This window comes from Dunckerocampus dactyliophorus, chromosome 20, assembly GCF_027744805.1.
Source record: "Dunckerocampus dactyliophorus isolate RoL2022-P2 chromosome 20, RoL_Ddac_1.1, whole genome shotgun sequence".
Classification (NCBI taxonomy): domain Eukaryota; kingdom Metazoa; phylum Chordata; class Actinopteri; order Syngnathiformes; family Syngnathidae; genus Dunckerocampus; species Dunckerocampus dactyliophorus.
The window spans coordinates 18982750-19007375 of record NC_072838.1 but is presented as its reverse complement, the minus strand read 5'-3'; the positions used below and the strand labels follow the sequence as shown (position 1 = coordinate 19007375).

General features: G+C 46.1%; 1 protein-coding gene across 1 annotated transcript in view; it reads right to left on the bottom strand.

Annotated features, from left to right (window-relative positions):
* The window catches only part of grin2da (glutamate receptor, ionotropic, N-methyl D-aspartate 2D, a), a 94158-nt gene that overhangs the window by 22539 nt on the left and 46993 nt on the right, over positions 1-24626 (bottom strand). The window contains exons 8-18 of the mRNA XM_054762873.1: positions 21374-21579; positions 17086-17254; positions 14663-14816; positions 11755-11880; positions 11559-11671; positions 10742-10858; positions 10442-10602; positions 7502-7571; positions 7281-7398; positions 1717-1778; positions 1478-1648 (exon numbers count right to left, since the gene is read on the bottom strand). Of these exons, the coding sequence (XP_054618848.1) occupies positions 1478-1648; positions 1717-1778; positions 7281-7398; positions 7502-7571; positions 10442-10602; positions 10742-10858; positions 11559-11671; positions 11755-11880; positions 14663-14816; positions 17086-17254; positions 21374-21579 (1467 nt within the window). The remainder of the gene's footprint in view (positions 1-1477; positions 1649-1716; positions 1779-7280; positions 7399-7501; positions 7572-10441; positions 10603-10741; positions 10859-11558; positions 11672-11754; positions 11881-14662; positions 14817-17085; positions 17255-21373; positions 21580-24626) is intronic.

Genomic DNA, 24626 nt, shown 5'->3' with positions numbered 1-24626 from the left:
TCTATCTGTTATGCCTGTGAATGTTGTCATTCATCGTATTCTCAGGTCATATCTATCTATTAGCAGTCTATTTTTGCCAAGGACTCTCCCGCGGATACTACCAGGTATGCTGCTTTTTTTTTTTTACATTCCCGCTACCCCCCTTACCATTAGCCGCGTTTTGACAACCTACCACGGCCCCTCCTGCCACCACAAACACGGTTTAGCAAAGTGTGGACTGTGACGGGCGAGTGTTAGGTTTAGCGAACACGGTAGTTGAAACTCTATAAAGTCCTACACTTTGCATAAAAGCACAGCCACAAATGTTGCTCAGATAGAAGTTACAGATGTCCGCCATCTCCTGGTGCAAAGGATGAACTACATGAGGCGCCATACTTGCAGAAATGGCTTGTTAAATTCAGCAATGTTGCTTGTCACAATTTTGCAACTTTGGCGCTTAAAGGGCTGATGATGATGATGCTAGCTCGCTAGCTGGCGACTGTTTGGAGTCCCTGCAGCGTAAGAGTTGTGCAATGAATAATAAAAGTGTAAAGGTGACTGTAGGGGTGTTATTTCATGTCTACAGGGCTCTAATGTTAAAAACTGTATTTAGAAAGTCATACACAGGTTTTCTGTGCTCCAACTATGAAAATCTTCCATTCCAATATCTGTAACCAATTAATGGCTATCAAAGAGACACGACTGTACATTCATTTACCTGGCAGCCCACCATAATTAAATCTGGACCGCCACAAATAAATTTGGCACTACCTGTTCGCTCTTGCTCATAAACGCGGTAGAGTCTGAGTGGAGCTTGTCGTTCACAAAATAAGAAGATGTAGCAGGAGGGACCAGAGTTGCCAACTTAATGAGGATCCAGAACCCTCTAGATTGTTTTTCTAGTGTCATTGGGCACTTTATTGGAGACTCTAACATGCAGGCACACCCTGGCAGTTCCATAGAAGAAACGCACACAAAAAGTAGTGAGAGTGGAAAACTGAATTTTTTTGCTTTTCATGTTTTTGGCTCGTTTGTCCCTGAAAATGACGCATCAGCCGCCACCACCACCAGATGGCAGTCTGCTGGAAAACATTTTTGCTCATTTTCCCGGCTATGTTTATTTAAAGCAGTGCTTCTCAGCTATTTCCTGTCATGCCCCCACTGGGGGACAAATGTTTTCACGCTCCCGCCCCGGTTTGAAATCCTATAGAGAAAGTGATCATATGTATTTATTGATCTGTACTGTACCGACTGAAATTGAAACTGAAACCAGCGAAATGTAACAAAATGGAGAGCAGTGAAGCAGTGAAGCCCCCGGGGGGCGCACCCCGCTATTTGAGAAGCTCTGATTTAAAGGCACTTTTTAAAGATCAATCGCAGCGAGTTCCACCACAAGAAGACTTTGCATGGTGAGGTTTGTCGGCCAGCGGCGCCGCTGACAAGTTCAACAAAGCAACGACGGCTTCAGCCTGATGCCAACAGGACCAGGATGTCTCACCCTGCTGAGAGCCAAGAGGAAGTCCATGCCGCCGGATCTCTTCACACAGTGTCGCAGCTTCCAGTAGACCAGATGTTCCCAGGCGAACACCAGCAGACTGAGCCCCATGGCCACCAGCAGCATGTAGAAGACCCCCGCCATGTTGTCAATGTCCAGCTTACTGCTCATCACCTGACAAAGGGCAGACATGCCTGTTATTTGTTTCCTGGACAGCTCATCAAAGTTTGTAGTTGTTGTACCTCGATCTTATCGTTGTGGCAGATTCCAGACAGCCAGAGACGCTCCAACATGTCAATCTCATCTGCAGGGGCAACAAACGGAGGACAGCCAGGTTAGAACGGCCAAAAGATGAAGAGCAGGTGTGGACTGCAAAAGAACACATCAAGCAGCGAGAGCAGAGCAGCTTGTTCGTAGTTTCAAGCATGTTTGCTGGATTTTTCACTTTTTGCAAATGTTTCATGGGAAATCATTGTCATTAAGCCCCGCCCCCCACTGGAACCCACCACAGACGCAGTCCGGCAGGAAACACTTAGCACGTGGAAATTGCCCAGTCTAATTCTAAACTGTAAATATGACAAATGGGACTAGTTTTCGACCAAATAAAGCCAGAAATGAAGACGCCGCATGTTATATTGTCCAATTACAACACGGCAGGGGTGTCACCACACACCCGACTCACGAGACGAGACCGTAAACGAGATTGGGTCTACGAGAACGAGAGACTTTAATATGAATTTTGAAGAAGAGTGCAATGACAAAGTATGTGGCTGGACCACCAGACTTCTTTTAACTGAGTCCACAAACAATGCAGGTGCGTTTTGTAACGTTTGTCCCACAAAGATATTATTATTATTATCAACACCAAATAAAGCACTGTTATCATAACAGACTGTATCATAACACAGCCCACTGTTTGTCTCTTATCTACTTGCCTTTCTACGTCAGGTGTCCAGCTGTCCTTTCATATTTACAACGTAAAAAGAAAACCATTTAGAATAAAGAAACACATACATAGAGTATACATTTAAGATCAATCTTTGTGTTTTTATGAGTTATCAGTATCAACATTTTGCTTTTTCTAGTTATATTATTTATTTAGCCTTTTTGCTCTATTTGTCCACTTTTGCTGGGCTTTCTTTCTTTTATTTCTGCAATGAGCAACTCTCCACAGATGGCCCCTGCGCCACATTTTGGACACCCATGCATATTTTGCCAGGAAGGCGTGGAGTGGCAAGGCGACAGATTGTGTTGGTCAGGGGCTGGGTTGTGTTGTGAGCATTGCAAGGCGTTACGAAGATGGAGCTAACTCCCGCTCGCCTGGTGGGGTGTTGGTTCACCTTTGTTGATGGCTTGTATTGTCTTCTGTCTCCTCCATTTTTCAACTGATTCAAACCATTCAAGCATGAAATCATTCAGGTCATTGGGGAATAGTGTGCCATCTATTCACACTTTTCAACAAATTCCCAGATTTCCCAAAAATTCCACAACATTTTTGCCATTGAAAATGACTGAAACTTCCACCTTTCACACATTTGTCAAGCAAGCCAAACCATCCCACCATGAAAACATTCCACTTATTCAGGGCGTTAAAAACTAGCAATTTTCCACATTCCAAAAATTCTGGATGTGATCTTAATTACTGTAATTTCCTGTGATCTTAATTACTCTACGTCAATATTTTTAACCAGTTCTAACAATTCCAACGTCAAATCGTTTAGCACAATCCAGACATTAAGGCTTCCTATTTTTCACATTTTAAAAATTCAAATTTTTCCCCAAATTCCCACTTTTCCAGAAAACGAATGACCTCTTAAGGAATGCTACTACTTCTACATTTCTCAACCGATTCACCTCATTCCAACATCAACTCATGGAACGTCTGTGCTGTTATCCACAGCGCCAATAGCCAATAGCTGCATGATGCAAGGAACACTCTGTACTCGCAAACTCAAGTGTCTGTGTTGCTGACTTGTCTCTTCCATGTGTGTGGTGTGTTATGAAACGCAACCGGTGATCCCCGGTACTTGAAAGTTGGTGCTGAGCCGAATGTAATGAGCGTCATTAGAACCGCTCAGTGATCAAGGGTGCACTTAATTTTTTATTTTATTTTTTTTACCCCTGTCCTGTCCAGCCTTTAAAGCAGATAGAATTGTAGATCTAAATGCCGTCAAGTGCTCAACAGATTTACTCTGCCAGGGAGAAGTGTGATATACACTTCCCCTGTTATACACAATTTATTTGACTTTGATGCTTGGGGGGGGGGGGGGGGGTGAGAGGGGGACAAAAAAAGAGACAAGAGACAAGGACAACAGCAGCAACAACAACAATTGTGACAAGAACAGAACAACAGAAACATACAGAACTACATCAGCAAATAAATGTCTGTGACAACTATAAAGACGAACAAGGACTTAAGGACAAAGGACAAAACAATATCAACAACCACAATGACAATGCTGTCAATGACAATCACACATAATAGCAGTCATGAAATGATGAACTATGATAGTGATCACAATGACAATACTGCATTGAAACAGTCACACATAATAGCAGTAATGAAATGATGAACTATGATAGTGATCACAATGACAATACTGCATTGAAACAGTCACACATAATAGTAGTAATGAAATGATGAACTATGATAGTGATCACAATGATAATACCACATTGAAACAGTCACACATAATAGTAGTAATGAAAATGATTATCCATGATAGTGAACAGAATGATAATTACTGCAATGCACATCATTGTAAAAAAACTATAGTCATACTGCTGATATCACCGTCGCTGTAATAAAACCAACAACATAATAACACCCTGGTTAACTCAGTGAGTAATGTGGGGAAGTACGTATGTACTGCGAGTGTGCATATGTACATGTGTACAGGTATCTCTGTATGTGGGGAAGACTTCATATATATAAAGGTGCAAGAATGTGTGGGCGTGTAATTGTCACTGAGAATGCATGAAAGGAAAGGGGCCACCCTCCACCTCCCAGAGAGCCCCGCCCCAAATAGCCAGGCCGAGCCCCCGCCACCAGAAGGCCACTAGGCCCACAGGGGCAGGCAGCACAAAGATCAGTGCCCCAAGATCCAGCCCAGAGAGCCCTCCCCCCGGGAAGACCAGCAAGGAGCCGAAGAAAGGTAATCCCAGCCAAGGACAGGGCGCCGGCTGGCCGGAGGACAGCCAATCCCTAAGACCAGCGAGATATCACACCCCACAAAACCAGACGAGTACCGGGGGCCACAAACCGGCAGGCCCAGAGACGCCCCCACAACCGGAAAGAAGCCCACCCACGCCGGAAGCGCCAATCACCGCCCCCCGCCACCCCCACCCCCAGGGAGCGGAGCCCGGCCCGCCCCGGGCCAACCCCCGCCCGACCTCTGACACAGGGCCGCCCCGCCCAGAGATGCAGGAGGCACACCCTCCACCCACCCGGCGGAGGCTTGGGCGGCAGAGATGTATCACCCAGCACCCGACCCCACGGAGCAAACCCCTGTATGCCCCCCCGCCCACAAATAAATAACTAAAATAAATAAATAAATAAAAGTACACACACGCACATACACACTCCTAAGCACCCACGCGCGCACACACACAGTGGTCCACTGCCCGACACCCGGAAGCCTCGCCCTATCCCCCTATCCCCCTCGCCCTATCACCCGCCCCGAGCCGGGGACCCCGGGGTCCCAGACATACAATCCAGAACCCAGGTGCAGAGAGTGCGGACCGCCGGGGAGCAGGAAGACACCAGGCCACACCCTCCCAACGGTAGGACGCAGGCAGACAGAGGAGTCAGCGAGAAGGAAAGCGGGAAACTGAGCAAGTGGACGGGAAAACGGGCAAGCAGCCAGGCGAACCACTACACAGCGCCAACCGACACCCGCGGGCCAGCAAACCCCGGAGAAGGATCGGGAGCACCGCACCCCAAGCCGCAGGGAGGCCAAGCACCAGAGCTGAGAAGGCAAGACCAGCAGCAGACCAGCCGACGGACCCCACCAGCCACCAGAAGCCAGACCAGCCACATGCCACCAGAGCCGACAGTGTACCACCCGCGCATCGGAGCCCCACCCCCGACAAGCCCGCAGACAGCCCAGCAGAGCACAAAGCGTAACGGCGACAAACGCCCAAGCGCCCGGCAGAGCACAACCCCCCCCAGCGGGCCCGGCCCCGGGGGGGGGGGGAGGTTGTGCAATTTCCAAAATTCCCGTTGAAAATGGGACACTCAACCCCTTCCACATGTGAGTATTCCACATCTAACAGTATTCCACGTCTATGAAATGACCTTTCACACAAACACAAATGACCATTCTTCCGACTTGTGCATTTTTTCAACGGCTAAAAAGCACTCAAACAACAAAACCTTCACCTCATTCACAGTTTTGCAGGCTGCCTGCTACTTTAAGTAAGTAAGTAAGTCCCAAACATCTACCTCCTACTAAAAATATAGAAAATATTTACCCTAAATATTTACTATACACTGGTGTCTTCGTTAACTTCATTAACCCTTTCCAGAAGGACGCACTCAATCTAAAACGGACTCTAACCAAAGCAAATGTTCCCTTAGAAAATAATGTAAATCCATTTAATCTGTTCCAGACACACAAAAACACATTTTGGACGCTAAACAAGCGGGCAAACGCAAGCCAAGGCAAAGCACTAACCGGGGCGGATGTTAACCAAGGCACCACTGCGTTTATAAATATATTATGTAGTATTTATGTACGTTATACACGTATATCAGGGGCGCACAGCATGCAAGCTACAAGTCAACATGATCTTCCTCTTCCTATAAAACGTACAGTATAACCTGTATAAAATCTGACCCAGTGAACTTTACTAAGTACTACTATACTAAATACTCATGATTAGTATTTCACATTCACACGTTCCAAATCTACAGGTCATGACAAATAATTCGCTATTCAATTCCATATAATGACACATAATTCCTCAACAGTTGTGTACATAACCTGAGTACCGGTAGTACTGTATGTCAGTCGAAACACGCAGCGTTCATGTTGGCATCCCCTATCAAGCATTCCCAATATACTAGAAATGAAAATGATGATGCAAAAGACAATGCAGGCCAAGTCAAGCGACATATTCAAAAGCTTTCAGCAACGGGCACATTTTCCATTTCATCCTGAAATAATATTTTCAGAAAGGGAAGCGTAGAAAACACACGTTTCTACAGTGGAGTTCAGGACGACTTTTTTCTACATAACTAGCCGCTACAAGTCAACACATAACTTTTGTTCCAGACATCAGCATCTTACCGCTCACTTCCAGTCATTTATCTGTAATCACAATCATAAAGATGAAAGTTGCATCTCCGTGTGTAGCTCAAGACATCAGTTCACCACTTCATGTTAGCCGCAGTGGAGCGAGAGCCAATCGGGAGGGGAACTTAATGTCAGCTGACTGATGTCATGTGACATCTACAAAGTGAAATTTATGCGATGGTCCCGCTCGACGGGGCATAGCTGAGCTATCTCTTTTCCACCCCATAAATTCCCTTTGATGTGAAATGTGTTAACCTATTCAAACCATTCAGGTATTAAAGTGTTCAGACTATTTTAGACATTCCCAGTTTTACTGCCCAAGAATTCCAATGAATGTCATTTTCCCACATTTCTCAAAGCATCCCAGCATCAAAACATTCAGGCTAACCAGTTTCCACATTCCCGGAATTCCACATTTCAAGTCCCATACAAATTGCCTTCCTCTAGTTTGTTCAGCTCATCTTCTCCTCTCTGAGAACGTTGTGGCCGCAGGTGTTGAGGTGTCGTACCGTCTCCCACCAGCTGCAGCAGCGCCAGGTCCAGCGGCCTTTTCCAGCGGGAGTTTTTGTGCAGGGCGATGCCGTAGCCCGTGGTGGCAAACACCTTGCCGGAGCCGATGGTCATCACCTTTTGGATGAAAACATTTAGGTGACATTCTTTGACATGTGCTCATTTTTGGAAGGACCACACCCCCACAACATGAGTAGAAATCAGGATGTGCGTGTGTGACCTTGCAGCCTTCATCCTTCCTGGCCATGTAGTTGAGCACTGCGGCATCGTAGATGAACGCGTCCAGTTTCCTGCAAACAAAGTAGGCGTTGACACCAACGAGTGCACTCATGACTTGCAAATGATTGCAGCACATCCTAATAAAGTCACGTGGCAACGCAAACAATCCTTTATGCGGTACAAATGCAACATTCTTCATCATCAAAATAATGGAATGTGTTTCAAATACAGCATACTGTATATATCCACAAGTTATGGAGCGTACACTTAGAGCAGGGGTGTCCAAACCTTTTCCCCAGAGGGCCACTTGCTGAAAGATGGAAGGATGCAAGGATGCAAGGATGCAAGGATGCAAGGATGCAAGGATGCAGCTCCTTTGACATGTTGGAGAGCAACGCATGTAGCTATGCTAACAGGTTGTATTCATTGAAAGAAAAACAGCTTCTCAGCTTCATGATTGATGAAAAAGCCTATTATTATTATTATTATTATTATTATTATTATTATTATTATTAGGATGAAATTCGGTATTTGCTCTTTTTCCCCATTTTTGCTGCTGCTGTTGCTGTCCTCTTCATTTTCCAAATATTTCAACTTTCTTCTTAAATAATCTTCATAATTTTCTTCTTGTAATATTGTGATTTTATTCTCATAACATTTTGTATTTATTTACATATTATAATAAAATTATATATTTTACCCAACCTCATTATTATTATTTTTCAACATTTTTTTTTTTGCTTTATTCTGTTTTGTTTTTTCTTATTACAACTTTTTAAAAGAAAGAACTTTAAAAAAATATTTCAACTGTATGGTACTAAAGTGGGTCGTATGGTGGTCTAGTGGTTAGCATGGTGGCCACATTGGCACGGTGGTCTAGTGGTTAGCATGTTGGCCCCCCAGTCACAGTCAGGAGATGGGAAGACCTGGGTTGGAATCTCCCTTGGGCATTCCTGTGTGGAGTTTGCATGTTCTCCCCGTGTGTGGGGGGGTTTCCTCCCACATTCCAAAAACATGCATGTTAGCTTCATTGGAGACTCTAAATGGTCCATAGGTATGAATGGGAGTGTTTGTCTATATGTGCCCTGCCATTGGCTGGACACCATTACTGCTGATTTTTCCATTTTTGCTGCTGTTTACTTGTTTCTTTTTCTAGACTGAGCTGCAGGCCAATAAAAAAACAGCCCCGGGCGGCACTTTGGACACCCCTGACACCCCCTGGAACGCGATGATAAAGCTCCCTTGTGACAGACGCTGTTTAGTCGCTACATTAGGATTGTGTGAGCAACACATCTCCATTCTTCCCAGGACGATGGAAGTCCACCACTCGTGTTCCTCTGCAGGCAGGAATGATGTCTGAGGAGTCTTAGCAATGAGGATGATGATGATGATGATGATGATGTGAGGAGGGAGCGCTGCTTCCCCTTCTCCATCCTTTTTGTTCACCATCGCCATCTGTGAAGCACAAGCTGAGTCTTACGGGAATGTGGTGGGGGGTGGAAAATTGGAGAAGGTGAAGAAGCGGAAGTGGGTGGGGAAGGAACGTCTTAGAATGAGTGATGGCGGGGGTGGAAGGTGAAAGCTTCATGAGCTGGTGGTCATGAGCGAGGGGGAAAAGGCCAAAGTGGGAAAAAAAGTGGGACGGTGCAGGAACCCCCACCCTGGTCTGCAAGGTGGAGATTAAAAGCTTGTCGTGTTTGGGAGACATTTACGATGCCACAAATCACGTGTGCAGGCTCCGCCCCTTCACCGTAGAGACAACGTGCCCTGAGACTCGACACGTAGATGACGTAGGACGTACTCACACCGTGCCTCAAACCTAAAGAAGCACGCAGCGATTCCACGCACCGTAGCAGAGTCATACAGCCACGGTCATGTGATCATTCCTTGCAGGCTGCCAGTGACGACCGACACAGATTCTATACTCCAGACTTAGTAAATGGATGAATCATTCATTCATCCATTATCCGATTAATGCTACAGTAAGTCCTCCTTTATCACAGCTCATCGGTTCCACACCCAACCGTGATAAGTGAATTTCCAAGTAGGATTCCTCGTTTATACATGGAATATTCAAAAAAACCTGTTTACCACCTCGCTTTTTAACCTTATTAGAGCCCTCTAGACATGAAATAACACCCCTACACTCACCTTTCACACTCCAATATAGTCGATATAATAAGAGAAAATAAGACATGTGCTGCTGCAAACGTGTTGCGGTGCTGGGGGAGCTGAGTTGTGGGGCAGACAGGAAGTGACGTAGGGTGTTCAGAGTTGAGTTTTAGCTTGGCGTAGGTTACGGCAGCAACAGTAGCCCGTGTTCGGGATTATTGCGCCAGTTGTGAGATACTTCCAACCTGCAATAAAAGCCTGTTGTTCTGGCGAGCAGGTCTGGTGAATATTACAGTGATGCTAGTGACACCTGCTGACCAGTGTAGAATACTACATATCATCTTTGAATGCATCTTCTGAATGCCTTATGTTTGCATTTTAGTTCATTTAGCCATTTTTATGCTTGGAAAAGATTCATTTAGGTAAAAGGAAGTCTGTCAAATTTGCATTTTTTTACTAATAATAGGCCGTATTCAACCACAAAACATGATTTAGTCATACTTTTGAAAACCTGTGAAGCTGCATAACTGAATAATAACAGAGTGGTTTGGTTTTGTTACATTTAAAAATGTAAATATGCTCTGATTTCAGCCTCTGAAACGTGAAGAGTTTGGTCATCCATGAGAGCAGACCTGCTGCCGTTGGGTTTGAAGCCAACCAAGACATCAGCGTATCTTTTAGGAAGCACCCGGCTTGGAAACACGAATACTTTTTCATCCTGTCGGAACCACAAACACTTAAAATCATCCAAAAGTGAAAACGCAGTAACACTCGTTGCAAATCAGAGTGGCTCAAAATAAGACTGGAAGTAATCCACCAAGTCAATTACCCTGTCTTGAGGTTATCAATGGCCTCCTCCACCCCCTTCTGGTTGTTTCGGATCATGTACTGGTGCATGTTGGGATAGTTGGAACGGATGTTCTCCTCGGTGCTGCCGTTGGGCACGGTGCCAAAACGGAGGGGGGGGTACTGCTCGGTGGGCTGCTGGAACTGGGCAGCAAAGGTGGGCGTGAAGACAAAGCGACGCAAGAGAGGAGAAACAAAAAGGATTTGAAGGTGAAAGCCCGCTGCTAACCAGGCTAACGTCCAACTATCAGCACCGTCCACAGCGTCCATCACGGGACCTTACCTTCTTGTCCGAGAGCCCCGACACGGTGTCGATGTACTCCTCCTGGATCATGAAGGCGGCCAGGTTGGCGGTGTAGGACGCCAGGAAAATGACAGCGAAGAAGGCCCACACCAGGACCTGCACGAGCCGGCGGGGGAAGACATTTTGGAAACACTTGGAAGCACTGCTCCCGTGACGTCAACCAGCAGTTGGTAGAAAGTCAAGTAAAAAGTGATAGCTTAGTCTTCAACGCAACGCTTTATGCTATTATTGCTTGTTGGGTCAGCTTTTTCTCATTGTGTCTTTTTACCATTTTTGCTGCAATGACTGCAATGCAATGACAAATGAGCCACGGCGTGCGTGTTTTCTGCTGAGATGTGCTGTAGGTCGTGTACGTAGAAGCCTGCGTAAGGCAGGTAAGGTTAGCATGTAGCCATGAGCAGTTAGAGCTGGTAAAAAGTCCAATCATCAGCGTAAAGTAAACGTTTCAATTGTCTGCTCTGACCTGCTTTCTCTCCTTCAACTCATTAACGCTAATGAACCCTCGACCTGATTGGTCTTTGGCGAGAAGCACTCAAGCAGATGAGTTCTTCTCCTCGTGGGCCTCGTCTCTTTGCGCGAGCGAGGAAAAACAAGCTAGCAAACACTTGAGGTGATTGCACAGCTTGGTAACGTTAATGAGGCGGAACAGCAGCAGCAGAACATTCAGGTCAACGTGTACTTTACCAACATTTGGACGTCTCAGGTCGCCACTAGTTGGCGCACTCACGCTCTCGCTTGGAGTTAACGACGTGCTCTGACATCAAAGGTGTAGCTTTCAAACAAACATCTTCATTACCATGATTTTGCTGGTGGTTCCTCTGGGGTTCTCCACAGGCACTGAGTTGTTGAAGACCAACGCCCACAGAAGCCAAACAGACTTGCCGATGGTGAACTTGGATCCGCCTGACTCTGACGCGCACAAAAGACGTAGGAACATGTGAGCGGTATGTCCGCAGCGCCAACATGACAGCAGAGAGACTTCTCCTTCTTACTTTTGGCGCTCTGCAGGCTGCGGTTGTAACCGACCGGACTGAAGAACTCAAAGATGAAGACTGTGACGGCCACCACCGACAAACACATGACGAACATCATCACCCACACGGCGGGGCTGTACGGCTCTGTCGCACACACACACTCCAGGTTACTTCAACATAAGAAAATACATCTCTTCTATGATAAACGCACAAAAGAGTGCCCCCTGTACCCCCCCCCCCCCCCACATGCTACCTGTCCTATATGCTACCTGTGTCCCTCTACATGTTGCAACCAATTTCATTCAACATGCTACCTGTGTACCCCCCATATGCTACCAGTGTCCCACTCCCTACATCCCTCCACATGCTACCTGTGTCCCCCGACATCACCTGCTATCTCTCACCCCACATGACACCTGTGTCCCACTACATGCTACTGCTGTCACCCTGCATGCTACCTGTCACCCACATGCCACCTGTGTCATCCTACTTGCTTCCCTTGTTCCCACTCATGCCACCTGTGCCCCCCCACATGCAACCTTAAAGCCAGAAGGTAAAAAGTGCAGCCGCAGTTAAGATGAGGTTGTGTGGGTGGAGAGACGCGCATGAGGAAGATGAGAAGCTGAGAGCAGCAGGCTGAGAAATGAGAAGTTACTTCAGAGATTTGCTAAACGAAGGAGGGATTTGCCTCCTCCGCTGCAATCGGATCAAACAGAACCGCAGAGACTGAGCGAGCAGCCGGGTCAACACCTCAGTATCAGTGGTACCTCCACTAAACGCACCTTTGTGTGTGTGTGTGTGTGTGTGTGTGTGTGTTTGCACCTGCCTGATCTTTGCTGTGTTAATAACCATCACAGTATCATTTAATATTTATATCTGTTATCCTTTTATTTTGAAAGGGCTGTCAGCTGTTACACTCACATCTTTACCACAATGGAAAGAAGACGAGGAAGGTTCTCCAGAGGCTCAGTGGGATCCACGGGAGCAGGTGGTGTTAAGGTAGCGGTTGATGGGGGAGTTTAACGAGCTACGGAGGACGACATGTTTGCAGCAGACGTTGAGCCGATGTCAGCGTCGTCAACGTACGAGTAAGACGGCGTGTTTGCATCATCATCACGTTATTATGGACTGTAATTACCAGCAGGAGTTCAATCAGAACAACGACGCCGTTAACTCTGCACTCGCCTCGTTATGGATTACGACGCAAAGTAGTCGGCAACGACACGTGAAAGCACAAATAACTACGACGAACGCAGAAGCCATAAACACCGCAGCATGGACTCTAGTCAAGAAACGTGTTGAAAATCATCACCCACATGCTACCTCTGCCCCCATAAAAACTCTATCTGTGTCCCCCTAAATGCTACCTGTGTCATCCTGCATGCTACCTGTGTCCCCCCACATGCTACCTGTGTCCCCCCACATGCTACCTGTGTCCCCCCGCATGCTACCTGTGTCATCCTGCATGCTACCTGTGTCATCCTGCATGCTACCTGTGTCCCCCCACATGCTACCTGTGTCCCCCCACATGCTACCTGTGTCCCCCCGCATGCTACCTGTGTCCCCCCGCATGCTACCTGTGTCCCCCCACATGCCACCTGTGTCCCCCCGCATGCTATCTGTGTCCCCCCGCATGCTACCTGTGTCCCCCCGCATGCTACCTGTGTCATCCTGCATGCTACCTGTGTCCCCCCACATGCTACCTGTGTCCCCCCACATGCTACCTGTGTCCCCCCGCATGCTATCTGTGTCCCCCCGCATGCTACCTGTGTCCCCCCGCATGCTACCTGTGTCATCCTGCATGCTACCTGTGTCCCCCCACATGCTACCTGTGTCCCCCCACATGCTACCTGTGCCCCCCCGCATGCTACCTGTGTCCCCCCACATGCTACCTGTGTCCCCCCACATGCTACCTGTGTGTTTTTAAGGGACTGTTGGCGCTGTGTTGCAAGTGCAAACACGTTTGTGTGTGCGAGGCCACTGCAGCAAACAGAAGAAAGCAAAGAGCTGCTGGGTGAACAGAAACGGCAGCAGTGTGGAGGACTGAGCAGCGCCGGTGTAATTCTTTTAATGAACAAATTGCCGGGCCATAAAATCAAGTCAACGTGAGGGTAAAGACGCCACCGAGGCCTCGCTTGGCTTCTTGAGCAGATGATAGATGGCCCGTCACAAAGTGTGATTAGACAATATTATTTGACTTTTACTTAACGAGGGGTGTCTTCTTCTGGCTTTAACGATTCCCCTGGAGGACGACGCCATCACAATGTGTAGATTTTTTTTACTGAATTTCAAGCGCATATTTCAATACTTTTATCTGTGATTGCTGAATGATGGACAGCTTGGCTTCCGCCGGCGGAGTCTTTCCCGCCAACAGTCGCCTCTCGCCGCTCCGTTTTCACCTCGGCCTCTGCAGACCCTCACGCTCACCGGCGGTGTTTGCTGGCCTGGCCGCTCTCTCATCTTCTCACACGCTGAATGGAATTAGAGCAGCGAATTAAAACGCCGCTTCACCGGGAATATTACTGGCGCAGACGTAAAGTGACACGCAATCATCGGTGCTCTCCACCGGCAGGCGACGGCGTGCCACATGTGGCCGAAGGTTAGAGTGGAGGCACGGATTCTTTCAAGTGACAGATTTGTAGGCGAGCTGTTGTGTCACGGCAGCAGCGTCCAAACTTTCCACCCATACACTCGTGGTGGCTCAGGTCAAAAGTCAGCTGAGCACAGACTCCGCCCCGCACTTTCCGTCTTCAAAGATTGTCTTGCTTTGGAGCCATCACTCTTTCGACAAAAATAACCGCGTATGATTCGCTTCAGGCGAGACCCAAAGTAGGACAGGAAGCGTCACGCTCCTGATGTTCTATTTCTATGATGTCAAAGAAGAGCGTGTTATGTAACGCGTCACGTCTTTGTCAGCGCCACTCACCGAGGAAAGCAGACGGCGACACGGTGCCGTTGCTGCGGGAAACCATGACGCTGATGCCCGTCTCCACGAAGGGAACAGAGAACTCCACGACCTCCGACCGCTCCTCGTTGATGGTGAGCGAGCCGATGGCCATGTCGGCCCTGTTGGACACCACCTGGGGAACGGGAAGGGTCAAAGGTTGGTTGTTTTATGGTGGCGCCCCATTAGTGTTTAGCGTCGCACAGAGCGCTCTTCCTGCGGTCAGCCAACACATTTGGCATCCTACCTAACGTCACATATTTACAGCAATACAAATAAACGTATCATTCATCACACGCAGCTTTCAAAACGTTTATTTTGACCTTTTAAACCCACCGGCCCCCAGTGCACGGGGCAGCATTTGTGTTGCTCTGGTGACTGCTATGCCACACTTGCATTGGTGCACACATGCTAACAAGTCAAACCACAAACACTTCAATGCGTCAGAATGACTTAGCTGTTCATCACCAATCATTTCATAACACAAGAGACTACGGGGACACATTTAGCACTTGAACACTTAGCCCTTCCACCGGTACCATTCTTCCACCGGTACCATCCTTCCACCGGTACCATTCAAACTCAACAACAAGCCGCTTCATTTGAAAAAACACCATTAAGGTTCCCCTTTTACTTTGAAAGCATCTAAGGCAGGGGTCACCAAGGTTTGTCCTTGTGAGAGCTACTTTTACAAAATGAAAATGGCCAAGAGCTACTCATTTTTGTAACATTTCTTTTCAGAGCTTATTTTAAAGCCAAACAAAGCGAATATGCTTGTTTTACCAGAACATGAACAAAATGCTGGTGTCCACAACTCACATGTTGTATTTCACAATGCATTTCTTTCTACTCTTCTTTCATTATTAACTGAACACCTGAATGAAAAGCAGGCTTGCGGGCACCTCATGAGGTCGTGGGGGCTACCTGGTGCCCCCAGGCACCACGTTGGTGACCCCTGATCTAAGTATACTGTGTACACTTGTTCCAGTGTAGTGCTGTCCCAAATCCAATCTAGCCGTTCCTCGCTGTATCGCAGTTCCAATATCGCTCCCTCGCTATATCACCGTTTTTCAACAAATCCTGAATTCCTAAATAAATGATGTTTGGCTGTTTGGTTGACTGTGGACTATTATTAGTCCAAAAATAGGAGTTGTATGCTGTATTGTGGTCACTAGGTTGAGACTGAGATCGAGTGAAAAAAAGCTCTTCTCATTCTGTGTGGAAGTGGTAAGGTTTTGGCTTCTTTGCCCTTCTTCCCCACTCCATTTGGAACACTTTCTTAAGTTCAGAATGAGTACATTGGCGAGGCTAACTAGTTAGCTCAGTAGCTTGCTATGCTAGCGGCAGCCATCTGGTCTGACCCTGCAAAGATCCTGTGGCCTGCACAATGTGACGAAACACAGAATAAGAGGCGTGTAAAGGTGACTATAGGGGTGTTATTTCATGTCTACAGGGCGCTAAAGGTGTGAAAAGCCTTTCTAACTCTGGTCTGTAAAAAGCAGTGTTTACAAGAATGAATCCAAGGCTAATGAACCTCATATTAAAACCCATATTCAGGGGAAGCATGGAAGTGTGCCAACTGCGACACTGGCATGTTTGCAGCTCCATTGCTGTGCTGATGTCTTACTTCCCCTTTGTCATCTGAGTGCGTTCACATGACACTGAGAAGTACAGTGCAGTGCAGCGGTTCCGGACCCGACCGTCATAAGTGAATCCCTGCAAAGTAAGACTGAATATGAATAAAGGGGATATTTTTGTAGGTACAGTAGATAGAAAACCAGATGATGACTTTGTGAATATGGGTTTTAACGTTAGTCTCACTTCGTCTCACTATGTGGCAGGAAGTCTCCTCTATTGGCTGCCATCACAGCAAGTGCCATGACCACAAATATGACCCCGAGCTGAGGACTGCCAAGGGTGCAGTAGAACTAACTGGTGGTGTCTAAAACACACGCACACACACACACACGTGCACGCCGCGTGTGCTGATGAGCATGTGGTGTAGAAGTACGTGTTCAACTGCTGCATTAATCCAGCAGCCACATGGAAGAACACGCACACACTTTACAAACAGCGCTGTGTCTGTGTGTGTCTGTGTGTGTGTGTGTGTGTGTGTGTGTGTGTGTGTGTGTGTGTGTGTGTGCCACACTTAGCTCCCCCATTACTAATCCTGCCGACAGCCTCCATCTATAATTTCTCTCATCTTCCATTCGGGTCCGAGTCTTTCTGGCTGGGTCTCGTTTTAGGGGATAAAATAATTTTTACGAGCGGGCCCCCCCACCCCACTAGTACAAACGGCATCAGAGGTAAGCTTGAATGCCAACCAGCAAGAGGAGGTAGAGAATGAAAATAAAACATGCATGTCTGCACACCACCCAGGAACCCAAACCCTGTTGCCAGCTCACCTCCCCCACCATGCCGTTCCACTCCCCGTCGATGTTCTTGCCGTGTCGGCCGTTGGTGACCAGGTAGAGGTCGTAGGTGAAGCCCACGATCTTGGCCAGCCTCTTGAGCACGTCGATGCAGAAGCCTTTGCAGCAGTGCTTCATGGGGGCGCCGCCGTCCACCACCACACTGACCGGGAAGAAGATGGACGCACGTCTTCTTCAGTTCAACTCCACACAAACATTCACACTCGCACCACGACTCATGCTCCATCACACCTGCCCAAAGCGCAGCCCTTCTCAGCACAAGGTCCATTTTTAACTCATTTTTAAAACTGAAATGTATCAAATTCTTCCTTCCTGTCGTGTTTTGGTCCTTTTCTGTGCAAAAGTCTCAAGCTTGGTTTGGACAAAGCCATACTGACAACAAGGTTCATCGGGTTGTTTCGTTCCTGGTCCGTTTGTCCATCAAACAATCCTACATCGGTGCACGATTACCCACATCCTCGCCATAAAGCATGCCCCGCCCCTCTACAAAGTCTTATGTGTACACTAATCCCTCGTCTATGGCGCACCGTTGGTTCCAGACCCGACCCTGATAAGTGAATTTCTGCCAAGTAGGATCCCTTCTTTATGAAAGGAATATTCTGTGACCTTCTACATACGCTTTTTAACTTTATTAGAGACTTCTAGACATGAAACAACACCCCTACAGTCACCTTTCCACTCCTCTGAGCCAATATAGCAGACATGATCCGGAAGAAGCCATACTAAGCATAAACATGACATAACACAGACTGGCACGTCAGCAGTGGGAGAGTTAGTTGTTCCGTGTGTAACCCGCCCTGTTTCGCCCTGCCCACACCGGGGCTCGAACACAGGACCTTCGTAATGGGAGGCGAGGGCGCTGACCACACGACTAAAAGCCCGGACTGTCGGCCACGTGTTCAGTGCTGCTCTTGAGGCAGAGGGAGTGAGGTTTTACCAACGTACACTCGCACAGCCTCACAGGCTGGCATCCGCTACACGTGCACTACCTTACAGTACCACAGATCACTTCCTCTTTTACTTCCTGTGGTGGCTGTTGTCTAATCAATGTACCATTACTGACACCTAGTGACTGCTGCAGAATGCTGCATATCATCCCAACATGTCTTTGAACGTGTCTTCTGACTGCGCTTGAAAATGGGCCACAAATGAGCTTTTTAAGGCGGTCGGGTCTGGTACCAATGAACCATGATAAACGAGGGACGACTGTCTTAGACATAAAGAGGGTTTTCTGGAGAGCGTACTTCCAGCGGTACCATTACTGACATCTAGTGGCCGGTGTAGAATAATACATAGCCCGTCTTTGAATGCGTCTTCTGAATGCCTTATATTTGTATTTTTCTTCATTTAGCCATTTTTATGCTTGAGGAAGCTTCATGAAGGCCAAGAATGCATGGAATGTGCTTAAAGATGCATATTTGGGACTAATAATATGCCGTAGTCAACCACCAAACAGTGATGGTGTTCCCTCGCTACATCGTGCTTCACCTTTCCCAGCGTCGCTGTTTTGTTGAATTATTTTTTTGTGCTTTTTTTTTTTTACAGCGTATGAACGTGCATTGTGTTCTGCATCCTGATTGGCTGTGGGACTTAATCAATCTCCTCCGTGCCTTCCTGTGCAGTACAGAATGTGTTGGGTTGCCAAACTGACATGAATATTGGATCGCTAGCAGTGTGACTCTGAAGTGTTGTATGTTGCAAGTTTTATCCCCGACAACGGCCACCATGGCGACCAAACATTCTGCACCGTCAAAGGCGCATGCAGTCGCACCCAAGAGGCGGCTGTAGGGCACCATTACGGAAGGAGCGGGAAAATAGGACGGCAGGAGCAATATGTTGAAACAAGGATACAAAAACGCTACAGTACGGCACAATGGCACCAGGATGCAGAGGCTCAGTCAGAGGAGTGACAGACGTGTGAGTCACTTCATCATTCCTGGTGTCCAACCTGGTAGATTGATCATTCAAATTCTAAGGGAATGTGAACGTTGAGTGTTTAAACAAGAGAGAAATGTGAGAAAATGTTCACGCCTGTGTGAGAAAAGTGTATCACGTGTAAGGTGGGGGCTTTTACAGCCTTAAGTCATATAGAATCATTACAAACAATTAAGTTGGCTACTTGGTGGAGTTCACTGATTGGGCTTTTTTGGGAACCTACCCCCCGCGATAAACGAGGGAAGACTGTAATTTATTCCTTCATTTATTTAGTGAAGTGGCGAGGGATGAGTGTAGTGTGTATATATATATATATATATATATATATATATATATATATATATATATATATATATATATATATATATATATACAGTATATATATAGTTATCCCCTTTAGTTAGCCTTTAGTTAGCCATTTAGTGGCTGAAATACTAATCATGGCATTGATTATTGCATGGTTCATGAATGAAAGTGGCCCCCACACCCTTCCATTTTTCAGTTAGCGGTTGACTTTTGCACAGTATCGTGTTTTTAAAGCGTACACTACCAGTCCAAAGTTTTACAACAGCCCAGTGTTCCCAGCTTGATAGACATTCACGGGGTTCAAGTCCAGTGAATGGCTTGAAATGGTACCAAGGTGAGTGGACAAGTGCCACAGGTTAAAAAAAGGTTAGGAAAAATAACGTGTGTTTCAGAATGATTCAAAAACGGGTCAACAAGTTCAAGCTGCTGTGTAGAAATGGAGGGTGGTCAAGCCTTGGCAGCTGGTGCAACTCATTCCTACAGGAGTACTTCCTACCTCCTCTGTCTGCATACAAACACACTGTGGTGTCAGTTGAACAGCACTGTAGTGGACAAGGTCATTTGTTGCTACAAACATGGCAAGAAAACCACTGGAAGTGAGAGACACCATCTTCAAGCGTTCTCCTCCACAGAAGTTGGAGTGTTGGAAAACTTTGGACAGTGCGGTAGTGTACGTGTGACCACATGACAACAAAGTCCCCATCATCTTCTCAGACGTCAGCGTAATGAACATGAGCCCAGTGGTGCGTCCATGTTGTCGCCTAGCAACACAACAAGCGGCCAAACTTGAACATGTTACTCCAAGGTGACCTTGAAGCTGGAACATGCTGACGCACGCACACACACACACACACACACACACACACACACACACACACACACACACACGATAAAAGAAAAAACAACACAAGTGCTTTCAGGAATGTTCTGGGGTCAAAGCAGGTTGATTAAAAACTACAGCATCTTCTCTCCACCAATCACACTGATGGAGGACTGACTCCTTATCTCCTATTGGCTGCCAGGGAGCAGCTTATCTCTCTCTTACACTCACTCACACACACGCACACACACACATACACGCACACACACACGCACACACACTGCAGCCGAGAAGAGGAGGTGCTTATTAACCAGTGACTTGACATCCTCTAAAGACAATAAGACCTCATTTGCATATTTATGATCTTGTTTCTAAATTCTATACGCTTGAAAATCACACAAGCTTGAAGATGACGTTGATGATTGTTTTGTGTCCTCAAGGAGGGCAGGGAGAGGATGAAGACAAGGAGGAGGAAGAAAAGGATCAAGAAGAGGAGGAAGAGAAGTACACTGCAGAAAGTTCTTTCAAGGTTGGGTGGTTTGGGGTGTTTGGGGATGTTTTGGGGTGTTCTGGGTGTTTTTGGGTGTTTGGTGTCTTTTGGGGTCTTTTGGGGTCTTTTGGGGTGTTTTGGGTGTTTGGGGGTGTTTTGGGGTGTTTTGGGTGGTTTGGGGTTTTTGGGGTGTTTTGGGTGTTTTGGGTGTTTGGGGGTGTTTTGGGTGTTTTGGGGTGTTTGGGGTGTATGGGGTGTTTTGGGTGTTTGGGGGTGTTTTGGGTGTTTTGGGGTGTATGGGGTGTTTTGGGTGTTTTGGGGTGTTTGGGGTGTATGGGGTGTTTTGGGATGTTTTGGGGTGTTTTGGGGTGTTTTAGGGTGTTTGGGGATGTTTTTGGGGTGTTTTGGGGTGTTTGGGGGTGTTTTGGGGTGTTTTGGGTGGTTTGGGGTGTTTTGGGGTGTTTTGCAGTGCATGAAGAAGAGGTAGAGGATGGAAGCAGGAAAAGGAGGCAGAGAAAGAGAATCAATGTTAGCATCATGTCTTCAGGCTTCACCAACGTTTCTCATGGCCTTGGCCACAACTAGGCCACGCCCCCCAGCTGTCTATCCTATTGGACATGTGTGGATCACATGATGCTCCCCATGAAGGTGTGATAGCGCATGTGTTCATTTAGCACACACACACAAACACACGCCACGGCGGGCGCTACCTGGAGTTGAGGGGCATGCGGCAGGGCACCGAGTCCCGGATGCAGGAGCTGGTACCCGGGTCGGCCGGCTCCACGATCACGAAGGGCCTCTCCTCCAGCGTGACCACGCGCAGGTGCTGGGCGTCGTCCAGCGGCTTCAGGAAGGAGCCATAACGTGACCACGGGTGGTAGCGCAGTCGCAGGTGGCCGTTCTCCCACGAGCCCACCTGCACACACACACACACGCGCACACACACACCCACACATGCACACACGCATATGCACAAGTTTGTACAGATAGAAATATTCCAGCTAGCATTAGCCTAGCCTCTTGATAGCTGCTTTGCTGTTTGCTGACATGGTGAGAAGTGATACATGATGCTAAATAACATGACATAATACATGACATGATACATGACATAATGCATGACATGACATAATACATGACATAATACATGACATGATACATGACATAATACATGACATGACAATACATGACATAATACATGACATAATACATGACATGATACATGACATGACATAATACATGACATGATACATGACATAATACATGACATGATACATGACATGACATGATACATGACATAATACATGACATGACATAATACATGACATGACATGACATAGTACATGACATGACATAGTACATGACATGATATATGACATAATACAGGACATGATACATGACATAATACATGACATGACATAATACATGACATGATACATGACATGATACATGACATAATACATGACATGACAATACATGACATAATACATGACATGACAATACATGACATAATACATGACATGACATAATACATGACATGACATAATACATAACATGACATAGTACATGACATGACATAATACATGACATAATACATGACATAATACATGGCATGACATAGTACATGACATGACATAGTACATGACATGACATAATACTTGACATAATACATGACATAGTACATGACATGACATAGTACATGACATGACATAATACATAACATGACATAGTACATGACATGACATAATACATGACATAATACATGACATGACAATACATGACATAATACATGACATGACATGACATAATACATGACATGACATAGTACATGACATGACATAATACATGACATGACATAATACATAACATAATACATGACATGACATAGTACATGACATGACATAATACATTCATCACACATGAAGGGGATCATCAATATATCTCCACGTGCATGCGCTTCCCACACCTCAAAAAAATTTGTGCATTGCTTTCAGCACCTTGCCACGTCTGTTCCATACAACAACAGCGTGAAAGGAGTGAGCCCTGTCAGTCATACAGTCCCTTTGTCTCGGTGGGTGGAGGCGGGGCCGCTAACATACACACAGAGTGCAATGTAGTAGAAATGAAATTAGTAGATTGCAGTACAGTTTTCTGGCATGAACATTTTCTCACATTCTCTCTTGTTTAAACACTCAAATTTACTTTGAATTTGAATGATCAACCTACGAGGTTGGCCACAAGAAATGATTGAGTGACTCATGCATATTTCACTCCTCTGACTGTGCCTCATCGGCTGTAGCGTTTTTTTGTATCCTTGTTAAAACACATTGCTGCAGTCCTCCTCCAACCGAAGATTGATTTATTCCGTGATGGCGCCCTAAGGCCACGTAACTTGTACCTTCCTTCAGCACATCCAGAAGGCCAGCCTTCAGTGCGATGGTTAGCATCCTCCTCCTCCTTTTGGGCGCAGAACGTTTCGTCGACATTGTGGGTTTTGTTGGGGACGAAACATACAAAGACTGCAAGCTAGCAAGCTAGCAATGACACAGGAAACGCTGAAGAGCGACACGGAGGAGCCAATCAGGATGCAGAAAACATTGGGCGGTGCAGACAGATGAGAGAGGGAAGAGAGAGACACTCAAATTCCCACAATGCAATTCTTCTTAAAGGGCCAGGCTCGGCCTGTAACAGCGGCCATACGCTATCATAAAGAAAACACTAAAATTGCACTAAAAAAATGCACAAAAGAGCGAGTCTGTGAAAGGTGAACTACGACAGAGCGAAGGAACGCTGCATGTTGTCATTTACTTTTTGTATTTTTTCATTGTACTTTTCTTAAAAGTCAAGTTACAATCTCATCTCGTCTCGTTCTCATAGACCCAATCTTGTGTACCGTCTTGTGTGAGTGTCAGGTGACACCCCTGTTAGTAACAAATGGTCATATTAGGAAAACAATATGCATAGTTAAGCAAATGTTACATATTTTTGGCCTAAATGAAGCATTTTCAAGCATAAAAATGGCTAAATAAACCAAAGTATAAATATAAGGCATTCAGGAGATGCATTCAAAGACACGTTGCAATGATATGTAGTATCCTGCACTGGTCACTAGGTGTCAGTGATGTTCCATTGATGAGACAAGAGCCACTGCAGGAAGTAAAAAAGTAACAACTACATCTCCCAATGCTAACGCGAGTCTATTTATTTATTTATTTATTTATTTGTATTAATGTCTCTTCTGTTGTTGTTGCTTAATTTATTGGTATTTATGTTTCTTATGTTCTTATTCTTTCTTGTGTTTTCTTTCTTTTCTTGGGAGAATGAACAGAATAAGAATTTCATTGCATAGTATAACTGCTGTTTTACTATGCATATGACAATAAAACTCTCTTGAATCTTGAATCTTGAATATTATGTCTTATATGTCTCTTGTTATGTCTGCTATATTGACTTGCGATACCACTCTGCTCCTCAGGAGGCAGCAGTGAGCCCTGGCCGCGGACAAGACAAGTTGATTCATTTCCTCCACAAAAATGTGACATAATAATGGATAATAATACAACTAAATAATAAAAAAAATAATATAATAAATAATGCATATAATGGCAAATCAAATGTTGGACTAAAGTTGGCCATGACGCTTGTGATGATTTCTCCCCATCTCTGTGTAACAAAAACAATGATATGATCCTTAGACATGAAACTAACAACAAGTGACAGCGTTAAAGTGTGCTCCAATCAGGTACGGACGATGAAGGATGAGGAAGCGCGGGTGGCAAAGTAATAAAGAAGCACATCCAAAGAGGAGAAGGTCATCACGTGCGCAAAGATGAACCAAAGACGGCGACGAGGTAAAAATAAGTGAACTTTGTTCGGCAATCAAACGGTGAAATCTGAATTTGGACGGTCTGCTAACATTTCCCGGGATTAGAGTCTCGCTCGGAGGCGCACGCGGCAGAGAGAGCG